The sequence below is a fragment of the Protopterus annectens genome, chromosome 6.part1 (assembly GCF_019279795.1).
Source record: "Protopterus annectens isolate FY-2018-M chromosome 6.part1, PAN1.0, whole genome shotgun sequence".
In the NCBI taxonomy this organism is placed as follows: Eukaryota; Metazoa; Chordata; order Ceratodontiformes; family Protopteridae; genus Protopterus; species Protopterus annectens.
In genome coordinates this window covers 149,885,669-149,899,419 of record NC_056738.1, presented here as the reverse complement: position 1 = coordinate 149,899,419, position 13,751 = coordinate 149,885,669, and the positions used below count along the sequence as shown (strand labels likewise).

The following is a 13,751-nucleotide window of genomic DNA, read 5'->3' as shown; positions in this document are numbered from 1 at the left end:
CTGCTCAATTGTCAGAGCTCACTCAAGAAACTCTACACCCTACAAGCTCTCCTCACACTAGAGAATATAGATATTTGCACTGTCACCAAGACATGGTTTAAAACTACAAGAAGTACTCCTGCAGTGGAAAGCTATAGGCTACAGTGCTTTCCACATATTTAGACCAACAGTTCAGACAGGGCTAAAGCCATAGGTGTCTTGATCTATAAGTACATGTCCAGGTTGGTTAAACAGCATGATGTCCTGGAGTTCATCCACATCCAAGTTTCCATAGGCAAGGTTGCTTACTAAGTCCTGGTCAGCTGCAGGTCACACTCTCTGATGCATGAAGCTCACAACTCTTACTTAGACATACTAGAGGCACTCAACATCCAACCAAATACTCCATTCATTGGAAAATTTAACTCCCTGTCTATAGACTGGGAAAGATACACAGCCTCTAACACACAGGTACAACATTTCCTAGACTTTATCAACACAAACACCCTGGACCAGATAGTGCACACTCCAACCAGAGCATCAAACATATTGTATCTAGTACTTACCAACATGGGAAGGCATTGCACCTCCCCATGTCATATCCTCACTGGCTAGGTCAGATCACAAAGCTGTCTCATTCAAAATAAAAATCAACACAGAAAACTCAATTAAGCCAGTAAAAGGGACTATTCAAAAGTAAACTACATCCTATTAAGTATTAGTTTGTCAAAATTCATGTATACCCCATATCCCAAGAACACAGCTACCTATGCAGAATTATTTACAGAAAACATGTACAAACATGTTAATAGTTGCAATGAGGCTGCTGTACCTACCAAAAGTAATCCCAGATTTTAACACCAAATACAAACCAGACTGGTGGAATCCTTGCATTAACAGGGTATATAACAAAAAAAAGTCACGTGCAAAATCAGAACGAACAACTTTCATAGAGACAAGAGCTCTATGATTCAACTAAACAAGAAACTAAGAGGTCTAATAAAGTCCAGTGATAATGAATGCTCAGAACAATTACAAGGACCTCTTCAGCTACGCCAGGAACCTTAAAAGCAACACTCAGCAGTAATGAGAACTGGTGGTAAATGGTACAATCTTCACTGACCAGGGTGGCATAGTGAATCTGCTGGCTGATACATTTAGCTCTAACTTCATCCCCTACTTCCTCCCCTCCAACACTACCCCATGTGAAATCCCTTCTAGCATATCACCCCAACTATCAGCAGGGCACATGTCCTGGTGGCACTCACTAAGCCCAAAAACACTGCTTCAATGGGCTTTGGCAATAAACCTGGTTGCCTCTTAAATAGCTTAAAACATGACCTAGCAGGACAATATGAGGCACTTTTCAACTACAGTCTCAAAACAAGATGCATGCCAGGTGAATGGAGAACTGCAACAGTCATTCCTCTCCATAAGGGTGGGCCATCAACCAACCCTGGGAACTAAAGACCCATCGGTCTGACAAGTCTGAAATGCAAAGTCATGAAATGAATTATCATGGAAATGATCAACAAAGGACATTAGCAACCTACAGACATTGACTCATCTCAGTTTGGCTTTGTTAAGGGAAGGTTTTGCCTACTCAACCTGGTAGATGTCTTTGAGAGGGTCACCAAGGCCATGGATGAGGGAAAAATGGTGACCTGGCCAAGGCATTCAATACAATATCTCACTTGGGTATTATTGACAGACCCTCAAAATTAGGCATAAATTCCTACAAAACTTGCCTGGGTTGCTGGCTGGCTCATGGATAGGACTCAGGAAGTCAGGATCAGTGAGACACCGTCCACAAAAAGACTGGTCCCCAGCAGAGTACCTAAGGGCTCTGTGTTGGGCCCACTCCTGTTTGCTATGTGCTTCTCAGAAATAAAGACTAATGTCAAAGGCCTCTTACTCACCAAGTTCACAGAGGACTGCAAACTAGGAGCTATCATAGATTTCCCTCCATGATAACAACATTCTACAAAAGGGTCTAGCACAAACAAATGACTAATCCCCAAGCCACGGATTAAAAATGAATGTGTATAAATGCATTATAGTGCCCTTTGGGAAATTGTTCAGCCAAGCTAATTACTCCATCAATGAAACACTCCCGAGAGTTGACCCAATAGCCAGGGATTTGGGAACACATGTGGACAGCAATATGGTCTTCAACATGTAACTAAGATGGTAAGAAAACCATTCTAAGTTGCCCAACTCATAAACAAGACTATAGCATCCAGGTCCAAGGAAGTTATAACACCACTGTTCTCAGCCACTGTCAGATCTATCATTGATTACAATGCCCCCATTGGCATGTAACTTACCAGGCATTTACAATAACTGGAATGCCCAAAAAAAGGTTCTGTATCAGGAAAAGCCAGAGTATGAATACCCTACCCAACACAGATTGCCTTAAGGCCCTCTTTCTGTATTCAGTCTCCTGCAGGTTACTGAGAGGTGATCTATGCCTAGCATATAAGACCTCCTCAAATGCAGCTCTGATTGATCTCTTGCACATCCCAGAAACAAACAGCATCGGATTCAAGGACCTGAACTTTGTCTGCAACATAAGCAGAACATGCTGGAGAGGCTGATGTGCATCTCAAAGGATCCCCACACTTTTTGATAAGCTCCCCATCTATGTGAAGCAGAGTTCATCCTTGACCCTGTTCAAAAGAAACCTTAATCATTGGATGGGAAATACATTTGTCCTTGGTCTGGCCTCCATGTCTCTCATGGACAGCAGTCAACAGTATGCAAATTAACCCTAAACTAACATACCCCCCTGTGGGGAGTGGGAGGTGCAACCCCCATATCAGTATTGTTCCATGCTCACCAAATCCTTCTGTTGTGTGGGTTGTGCCCCCCACACCTCCTGCTAATTATATATACCAACTCTGAGGTCACACTGAAACACTGAATTGGGAAAGAGCAGGTTCTGTTAAAGCTAAGTTACCAATAAGCTAGTAGTAGATCACGGTCCCTTTATGTTGGTCAGCTATGGCCATTCGGTGACTTTATTTTTGATGACATCCCTATTTGTTAAAATTGCTGTTCATTGACTAAAATTTGATGTACAACCGTTTGATTTAATATTTTTTCGACTGCCAAACAGGGACACACACTTGCCAAATAAAAGCTCACTCTTGTAAAATTTGAGTTGTTTCTGTTGTTTCATATAATATTACAGTGCCACAGATACAAAATAGTTGTTTCATAAAACTCTTAGAGAAAACTCAGGAAATAATTTTCCCTAACACCTCGGGACATTTGCCATTTTTTTAATGTTTTTTTTTCCCCACTGGATACAACTATCTAAGCCAGAAATGACCTGCATAAAGACAGGCAGGTGGTAAGCCCACTCTTTCAGCCCTTGAAAATGCAGTGAAGTAGCCCAATACCTGCTTGCTACATCACTTTCAGAGTCAGTTTTATAAAACTACAGGCATTGGTAGTGTGAACAGTGCTAAAGAGACAGCACTTTCAGACATTAGACACGTCTTGATGGTGCATTGATGCAGCAAACATAATAGCATCCCTTGTTACCTTTTACTAAATTATGCAGATTGTTAATGAACTAAGATTTTTTTAAAACAAGAAACATATTTATTATATTATCACATATGACACATGCAATCTTACATTTATATAAATGAAAACAAACCATACTGACATAATTTCAGTTACAAACATTATACATTACAAACCATCTTGACACACTTGTAGTTGCAAATATTATACATCACTTACAAACTATCCAGTCATTGTCAGTCAAACATTACATAGCTCACTGAGATCCTGCCTTCTTTTAAACTACATTCCTCCTCTGCATTTATTGTTCCCATAATTTCCATTTTTTCCTATGCAGTTTTGCTCCTACCCTTTTCTAAAGATCCCAGACAAACGAAGAAATATATGTAAAAATGAAGTGCTTACCTTCTCACTTTCTGTATCTAGTGCAGAAGTAGCCTCATCGAGTAGCAAGACTTTTGGGTCTCTAACAATGGCTCGTGCAATGGCGATTCGCTGCTTCTGCCCACGTGATAGTTGTGACCCTTGGGCACCTACATTAGTGTCATATTTCTTGGGGGGGTAACGGAGAAAAAAGCGTAAGATTTAAATTTTACCCGGATGTATGTACTCTTCATGGCAGAAATGTAATATGATAATGCACTTATTTTACCACCATATATGACTCAGATAAAACAAACTCAAAAAGAAAATAATTAATTCAACCCTCAAAGAAATACTATGTGTTGCAGAGAAAGCTTTGTTTTTTTCAATGGACTATTATATACATATGTTAGATAGTTTTGCATTAGCCATATCTTTCTGTGATTAATATAGCTGATATTACAGTATATATGCTTTCTACTTAATGTGTACCATTTCAATTCTGAAAATTTTTGTGCAACAAAAAGAACAGATGAATGCATTGAAAACAATCCCTTTCAGATTTTAGTGTTAGTCATTTGAAAACTGAAAACTGCTTACATCAGGCAAGTCCATAACGAACTTATGAAGCTGAGCTTTCATCGAGGCAGCAATAACTTCGTCCATAGTGACTTTTCTTGTGTTATCACCATACATTATATTGTCAGCAATGCTGCAGTCAAATAGGACAGGTTCTTGAGACACTATTCCAATTTGGGACCGAAGAAACTGTACATTAACATACCTTGTGTCATGACCATCAATCAGCTATGAAAAAAAATATGAATATCAGAACATAATCCTTTATGGTTTATATAATTATAATCCCTGTATTAGCTTAAAAAAGTTGTTACATAGCCATGGAGGGAAAACTGCAGTTATAAATGCTATTTTGTGACCTTACCACTCGCCCTCCATCAGGGTCATAGAAACGTTCCAATAGTTGCACACTGGTACTTTTTCCACAACCACTGCTTCCAACAAAGGCAAGAGTCTGCCCCGGCTTCACAGACACTGAAAGGCCATTCAAGACTTGAATGTCAGGTCGAGTTGGATATGTAAATTTGCAGTCCAAAAATTCGATTTTTCCCTTGAAATTTTTCTGTTTAGCAAAAATACAGAAAAATATGAATAGTGCATTAGTATCCTTGTTTGATTTACTGGCTGAATTTTGGTTATGAAACATTTGTATAAAATTTATGTTAAGTAATTTATATGGAATCTTCTTTGATTGTTATACTTTTTATCCTTTTTGACACATGGTGGTATCTCCAGGCTCTGAGTTTCCATTTTTCAATCAAAATCTGTATAATAAGGACATAACTGTCAGAAGATCCAATATTAATAGCTTCATAGAGCTCTAAATGACTGGTGAAAAGATGTCTTAAGAACTAGGATCTCAGTTTTATCAATTCCTAACAGCAGGGCTAGATGTAATTAATCCAAATACATAAGTTAACATTTGTTCAAGCCATTCAACACTGGACATACCAAATGTGAGGGTCATTTAGTCTCCTACATAATTAGTCGTGCTTCATGGACTTGGTTTTTCTCACCAGTAAAAGAAGAAGGAAAGGCTGTGAAATGTCTCATAGGTACATAGCTTTATAGGTAAGAACTATTCTAGCTGTACTTGCAGGCTATTTTAAGCCTAGCCAGTTTACAATTTTGTGCTTGACATAACTAATTCCATTTGGTTATAGACTGTCTTTACTCATCCCATGGTTGATAATTATGTATTACCCCTAATAAGAGCAACTGGTATCATACCAAAGATAGGGTATATATTAATTTATTGAAAACTAATTCCAGTGAACGGCCATTCATTGAATGTTCACTTGAGTGAAAATGTTTCTAAGGGAAGGGAATTACTTGTCTTCTACACCAACCATAACATAAACTACATTATATCAAACTTACCAATGTGGGGGGTCTGTGCCACAATACCTATATATACCGACTCCCAGATCACATTACAGTGGGCAAAAGGGCAAAATTCCTAATGCTGGCCAACTAACTCCCTTCCCTTAGAAGAACGTTCACTGAAGTGAAGGTTCGATGAACGGGGGTTTGCTTTTTTATGTTCGATGAATGGCCATTTGCTGGAATTAGTTTTTGACAAATTAATATAGACCCCAAAGATAATTTGAGGGAAACCATATATGGGATAAAGCATTTAGGAGTTGCCTCTGTCCATTAGTAGTACAGGAAGCAGTCCTAGGGTAAATGTTCTGTTTCTCATCCATAGAAAAATTTGTGCTTGAAAATGGACAAGGAAAAATTTTGTTTCATGTGGATGGGGAGTCTGTTCCAGAGCAGTGGTATCCTTTGCAAAATATGGCTGCACCTCCAAACCATTCTGGTGATGTTGCAGAAGAGGTTTAGATCTCTATAACAAGTATTTCTGATACTATTTGACTTCCTGATGTGCAGTAAATCCATCAATAATGGGTTAGAGGATGCTTTTTATACCAGACACCAGTCACCCTTAGCAGTTTGTACAATACTGAGTGTAGTGACAGGGCTTTGAGTTGGTCGATGTAGAACATGTTATTTAGGTCCTGTATCCTTTTAAAAAGGTATCTCTGTGGGCTTTCCAGTTGTTGAATCCATTATACTCAATGATTGGCCTAATGAGGGCTGAGTAAAGGGGGCAATAACATGCTAGATCTTGACACAATCCCTTTGTTTATTAAGCTGTGTAGTTAAGAAGAGTTTTCTTACAACAATAGACCCATGTTGAACAAAAGTTAGGTCACTATCCACATACGTTTCCAAATCTCGAACTACTGAGTCAACTCTTAGGGGTGTATTGTTAATGTGGTAGTTCTTTGGGGAAGATGATATCCCAAAGGATACTATAATGTATTTTTTTGGCATTGAGTTTCAGTCCATGATTTTTGACACCAGTTATTTATTTGAGACAAACCTTCCAGCAAGCTGGCTAAGTCATTTGGGGATTAAATGACTGCTCCTAGCTTGCAGTTAGCTGCAAACTCAGTCAGCCAGAACCATTTGATATTGACTTTTCCTTCAGAAAAGTAGATGCCAAACAGAAGACTTAGCATAGAACCCTGTGGGATTCCACTGGTAAATTATCTCTTTGTGGAGGTAATTTCCCCTGTTTTAATTATCTGCATTCAGTCTGTGAAACCTGTTTCAAATTTACACATCTAACCAGACTTCTGGCTTACAAACCTTGCAAAAGCTGACTCACTGGCAGTACAGAGAAGCAAGCCAGTGTTATGTTAGGCAGCCAATATTTCTTTTAAGCAATATTATTTATTTATTGGAAAAAATGTCACTTTAATGGAGGGAGGGGATTATACAGCAGCATATGGGAAGAATTCATGAAGCAAGTGTATTCTTCCAGACAGGTGTAATTTTTATCATTGCCCACAAGATTTCTTACACATTCTGAAAACACTTGAAGCATTCAATAACTTAACTGATTTGTTGGCACATACAATTATGTGCACTTCAACCTCTATATAAACTTTCACAGCCATACTGATTAAGAAACTTGCAGCAGGAAATATAGTACATTTTAAACCGCCAGTATTTCCACTGTACCATCATGCATTTGTTAGTTAAAGGTTGTGAAGGCATGCTATAGTTTTTTAAAAGTATTGACCCTTAGGAGTGTAAGTCCATTCTGGGTTTTGCATTTAAATTTGTGTTAGCTTTGCTTAATTGTAGAGCAATAGTTCTCTTTTAAGAAATCACAAAGAACTATGTGCTCACATTTTCAAAGTCACTGATAAAAGTGTAGTCCATGTTTAAAATTATTTGAATATGTATAGTAAAGGAGCAGTCTAACTGGCCAACTGAACCATTAGTGTTACATTTTTTGAGGGGAAATGCCCCTCTCTTCAGTAAAGTGACCAAAGAGCAACCCAGCTAAAGAGATACTTATTACACAGTGTAACAACAAAACATGGGCAATTATCCCAAAGTTGTACATGGTTCCAAATGTTTGAACCAAGTAAAGAAAAAAATTGAGAGATTTGTTTAAACCAAGGCATATTTTTGTAACAGTATTTAATTAAATATATTCTGTCAAGGTGTGCTGTTTTAAATCTGGATTAAGAGTAGCATTTGTAGCAACAAAATATTACTGATGTCATCTTTTAAGTTCTAGGAATTGATGTCATTAAACTGGAATTAACGTCACTAAACTGGAATATTAATTTCTGTTAATGTGAAAATATTTCCAAATGTAGAATGTGATAAATGTTATTGTTTAAAAAACAATAGCTTAAGCACCTGATAATAAATAACCAGTGACTATGAAGCTAAAGAAGGCAAACATTTATCTTTCACTTTTTGTTATTCTTATATTGTTTTGGGAAAGATTAACTGCAGACATACCTCTCAACCTGGAAACATCAAAAATCTGGACAAGGCCCATGAAAAATAGGTACAAATCTGTACGCTGATTAACATATAATTTGCATACATAATTATGTAACCCCACCCACTCCAGTGGAATTGTGGGATACCAACGTTCAAATGCAAACTGAAGAACAGGTAACCAAAAATGGTACCAGAGTCCCCCTGCAGCCATTGCAATGTACCATTACCTGGTTAATTTGCCCTATTTACCATAAACACTATAATGTGCTTACTGCTTTACTTCTACAATATTTGGATTAATTTAAAAAGTTTATTTTACATTTTATAGCATAAACACTACTAGACCTCTGCTAAACAAAGCAATACAGTCTCACAATGAAAATAGACTTAGCATTATAACTTCTCTGCCCTTGAAACTCACATTCATTGAAACAGCATTGAGACCCACAAAGAAAATGCATCTGGCCAGTGGTAAGATTAGTTTTGGGCTGTTTTCAAATCATAGGCCCCCTTGCACACAAAACATTACATGTGTTCTTTGATACATCTTCCGGACAATATTAAATTATATTGCTTGTATAATACAGCATACTTGCTACAGCACGTTTTAAATGTATTGTTTTGAACACCTTTACAGTAAGCAATGAGGCAAAATGCATGAACCAATATTTGACTAAACTGCCCAGTTCAGAACATTTCCATCATAAAAGTATGAATAATGTCTACAATCCACCAGTATCAGTAAATATGCACAATCTCTGCAGAAGTAAAAGTCACATAATATTTCCACATTAAGGAGATATGTAACTAATGAAGAGGTTGCTGCTAGCAAACAACTTAATATTTCATTGTTTCATCTACAAATAACATGCCTGTTGCCCTTGAGATATAAATTGCCTACGTTGCATAAAAAAAAAAAAAAAAAGCTAGCAATATTACCACAGGGAATTGATGGTAAACTGATAACAGGCTCATAATTACTAGCCGTCTCTGCCAAAGAGAACATTCTCAGGACTGCAAAGTACAAGAGAGTACAGTATCAGCAATCTACATGCAGTGGGAGTAGAACCCACAGCCTTCTATATCAAAAGTAAGTATTCGACCCATCATACTACTGAGTCTACTGACAACACAAACACACTTACTATAAACAGCACTATACTCCTCTCCCCCTGAAGACCTATGCAGCATAAGAAATCTGGAAATAACCAAAAATTTATTGGGAAGGGGACAAAAGACCAAAACAAGGGACACATTTTAAACATTGCTTGTATGATAGTATAAAATGTTTTGTGTTACCAAGCATGCATTTCCTGAAAGACAGGAAGACTGAAACTTAAATGGCAATGATTATTTAGTGAATTTAGTTCTCATTGGATTTGCCAGAAAACAAAATTTTTAAGAGAAACAGACCAAAAGTATTTATGAGCCAACATTCCAGTCTCTCTCAGACACACTTTCTGCTGCAGCTGTTAAGTAAACCAAAAGAAGTTTGTTAAATAAGTAAAGCACACATTGCTCTACCTGCAAGTCAATATGAACATTAAAGCATAGTTTCTCCTGCAGCAGTAAAATCAAAATAAAAGCAGTCTCTGTTAAAGCACACACTTTCTCTTGCCTGTTAGCCAATATGTACATGAAAGCACATTTTCTCCTGCACCCGTTAAAATACTAGTAAAACAAAATCAATTTCTCTGTTAAATAAGCACACACTTTCTCTTCCTGTAAGCCAAGCCAAAATGTACATGAAACTGAAACCACGTTTTCTCCAGCAGCTGTTAAAATACAAGTAAAATGAAAGCAGTTTATCTAAGTAGAGAGCACAGCACACACTCTTGCCTGTAAGCCAAGTTAGCCAACGTGAACATGAAAGCACATTTTCTCCTGCAGCCATTAAAATACAATAAAATGAAAGCAATTTATGTTAAATAAGCAAGGCAAGCACACACTTTCACTTCCTGTAAGCCAAGCCAATATGTACATGAAACTGAAAGCACGTTCATCTGCAGCCATTAAAACACAAAACAAAAGCAGTTGCTCTGTTAAATAAGCAGAGAACACAACACACTTTCTCTTGCCTGTAAGCCAACATGAAAGCATATTTTCTCCTGTACAGTCAGTCAGGAATGACAGCTTCCAGAAGCTCTGAGGATCTAGATACTCTGGGAATACAATTTCTGACTTATTTTGCAATACCCAGGACATTTATGTATGTACCCACCACTATTATTTTTATACACACACTTACCCTGAGTAGTTATTCCTCCCTCCCTGGCTGCCATTAATCCTTCCTGAACAGCGATTCCCGCTGTTAACTTAATTCTGCTTCGCGGCCCGGCTGCCATTAATCCTGAACAGCTTGCAGTTCCCCCTGGCTCGGCGAACAGCTTGCAATTCCCAGCTAACATTAATCCCGTCTCTGCGATTCCCGCTGTTAACTTAATTCTGCTTCGCGGCCCGCCAGCTTGCAATTCCTGCCGTTAACGTAATTCCGCCAGCCAGAAATGATGATGCAAGCTCCTTGAGCTCAATTCCGACTGGTTGGTAGCCTGACAGCGCTGACGTCATTGCGCACGTGATGATGTCAGCTCCGACAGCGCGAAAGTTTTAAAAAAGCAAAAGAAAAATCGGGAATGAAGGGGTGCCACTTGGGAATCGTGGCACCCCTTCATTTGGACCCCAAAACTCGGTAAAAACCGAGTAATTCGGAATGGTTGGGAGGTCTGACTGAAAGCAGTTTCTCTAAGTAGAGAGCACAGCACACACTCTTGCCTGTAAGCCAAGTTAGCCAACGTGAACATGAAAGCACATTTTCTCCTGCAGCCATTAAAATACAATAAAACAAAAGCAATTTCTGTTAAGTAAGCAAGGCAAGCACACACTTTCACTTCCTGTAAGCCAAGCCAATATGTACATGAAACTGAAAGCACGTTCTTCTGCAGCCATTAAAACACAAAACAGAAGCAGTTGCTCTGTTAAATAAGCAGAGAACACAGCACACTTTCTCTTGCCTGTAAGCCAACATGAAAGCATATTTTCTCCTGTACAGTCAGTCAGGAATGATAGCTTCCAGAAGCTCTGAGTATCTAGATAATCTGGGGATACAATTTCTGACTTATTTTGCAATACCCAGGACATTTATGTATGTACCCACCACTATTATTTTTACACACACACTTACCCTGAGTAGTTATTCCTCCCTCCCTGGCTGCCATTAATCCTTCCTGAACAGCGATTCCTGCTGTTAACTTAATTCTGCTTCGCGGCCTGGCTGCCATTAATCCTGAACAGCTTGCAATTCCCCCTGGCTCGGCAAACAGCTTGCAATTCCTGGCTACCATTAATCCTGTCTCGGCGATTCCCACTGTTAACTTAATTCTGCTTCATGGCCCTCCAGCTTGCAATTCCTGCCATTAATGTAATTCAGCCAGCTGGAAATGATGATGCGAGCTCCTTGAGCTCAATTCCGACTGGCTGGTAGCCTGACGGCACTGACATCATTGTGCACGTGATGACGTCAGCTCCAACAGCGCGAAAGTTTTAAAAAAGCAAAAGAAAAATTGGAAATGAAGGGGTGCCACTCGGGAATCGTGGCACCCCTTCATTTGGACCCCAAAACTCGGTAAAAACCGAGTAATTTGGAATGGTTGGGAGGTCTGACTGCAGAGAAAATGGTGTAGTGCACATTCATGAAAATCTGCATTGTTGCTCAAGAAGAAGAATGATTCGAATGTTGTTTTTGTATATCAAATGTGTTAATGCACTGCATTATTTTTGCAATAATATGCTACCAATTCCATACATATTGCAACTAAGAACCATCACTGCACACTGCAATTTGCATCTGAGGCATAATAGAATGTGTTTTAGTAGGGAATGTAATTGCACAATGCAGTTTTACTTCAATAAAATGACTTGAATTGGTCACAGTGGACAGACAGGTAGCAATCTGCATGCCAGTTGATTATCAGTGGAAGAATGTTCATAGATAAGAAGTGCTTTGATAAATGATATGCACATACTCAGTGACATTAAAGATAAATGTATTATCTGAGTTGAGAGTCTTATGGTCAAGTTGGACCAGAACTCCTGTCACACTGCATGAAAGTTCCGGAAAGGACGACTAATAAATGAATATGCAGAGTAATAGAAAGTAAGATGGGAGATGAGCTTTATGGATTCAGATCAGGATGCAGCATAACTGACCTGATGTTTGCAGTGAGACAGATACTTAAGAAGAAGCTAGAGACGAGGAAAAGACTCCAACTGGACATTCTTAGACTTGGAGAAAGCATATGACAAGGTCCCAAGAAAGCTGATTTGGGCAGTCCTGCAGTGGTTGAAAGTCTCAGGTATATTGGTAGAGTTAGTGTAGTCTATGTACAAGGATCCAATGACTCAAGTATGAACAGTGTTTGGTCTTACAGAGGGGTTCCCAGTGGGAGTGAGTATATATCAGGTTTCAGCTCTGAGCCCACTGCTATTCGTAACAGTGATGGACTACATTAGTGAACAAGTTGGAGGGGACAGACCAAGAAATTTGCTGTGTGCAGACAACGTGGCATTACAGGCTGACTCTGAGTAAGACCTTCAGCAAAGGATAGAGGAATTGAATGCAAAACTGAAGGCACATGGGATGAAACTAAGTACAGCTAAAGACAGTTGTAATGGCAGCAAATGGTGGAGTTCAGAAGAAGCTGAGAAATGAAATAGAAGGGAAGACAGTGGAACAGGTTCACAGCTTCAAGTATCTGGGAGGGGTAGTTGAGGAGAAGGGAAGTCTGAATGAGGAGGTCAAAGCTAGAATTAAAGGGACTGCAACCAAGAGGCACAGTGTCAGGTGTAGAATATGACAGAAAAATGACAAAGAAGCCGAAAAGTAAGGTGTACAAAACAGTGGTGTGACCAGTACTACTGCATGGCACAGAAACCTGGGCAGGAAAGGCCTCTGCAGTTAAAGAAGTTACAGGTGATGGAGATGAAGTGTCTGAGACAGGTGATAGGGTGCACACTGTAGGACAAATGAAGAATTGAGGACATAAGAGCAGAAGCCAAAGTAGCTCCAATTGCAGAGAAGGTCAAAGAGAACAGATTACAGTGGTCTGAGTACATGTGCAGAAAAAGATAAGAAAATCTAGTGAAGATTTGGGAAAGACAGAAAGAAGGCAAGAAGAAGCAAGGGTGTACAGCAAAGAGGTGGATGGATTGTATGAAAGAAGACCTGTGACAGTCCAGCATGAGTGTTGAAGAAGGCAGAAGAATGGCACTGAACAGAGAGAGAGAGAGAGAGGTGATAACAGTTGACACTATACCCTGATCCCATGTAGATAAATGGGGAAAAGGAGGTTGATGATGATGATGATGATGATGATTCCAGGTCTTCAGCCTGGTCTCTATTAACCTCCCAGCCTTCTTTGATGACTGCTTGCAGCTGGTTGTGCCAACTCAGTGCTTTATGTTGTGGGCTGCTGTTTCACTGC

The 13,751-nt window shown here is 39.1% G+C and overlaps 1 protein-coding gene across 1 annotated transcript in view; it reads right to left on the bottom strand.

Annotated features, from left to right (window-relative positions):
- ABCB11 (ATP binding cassette subfamily B member 11) overlaps positions 1-13,751 on the bottom strand; it is a 991,743-nt gene that overhangs the window by 47,104 nt on the left and 930,888 nt on the right. Inside the window, exons 26-28 of the mRNA XM_044075586.1 lie at positions 4,820-5,017; positions 4,477-4,683; positions 3,919-4,065 (exon numbers count right to left, since the gene is read on the bottom strand). Of these exons, the coding sequence (XP_043931521.1) occupies positions 3,919-4,065; positions 4,477-4,683; positions 4,820-5,017 (552 nt within the window). The remainder of the gene's footprint in view (positions 1-3,918; positions 4,066-4,476; positions 4,684-4,819; positions 5,018-13,751) is intronic.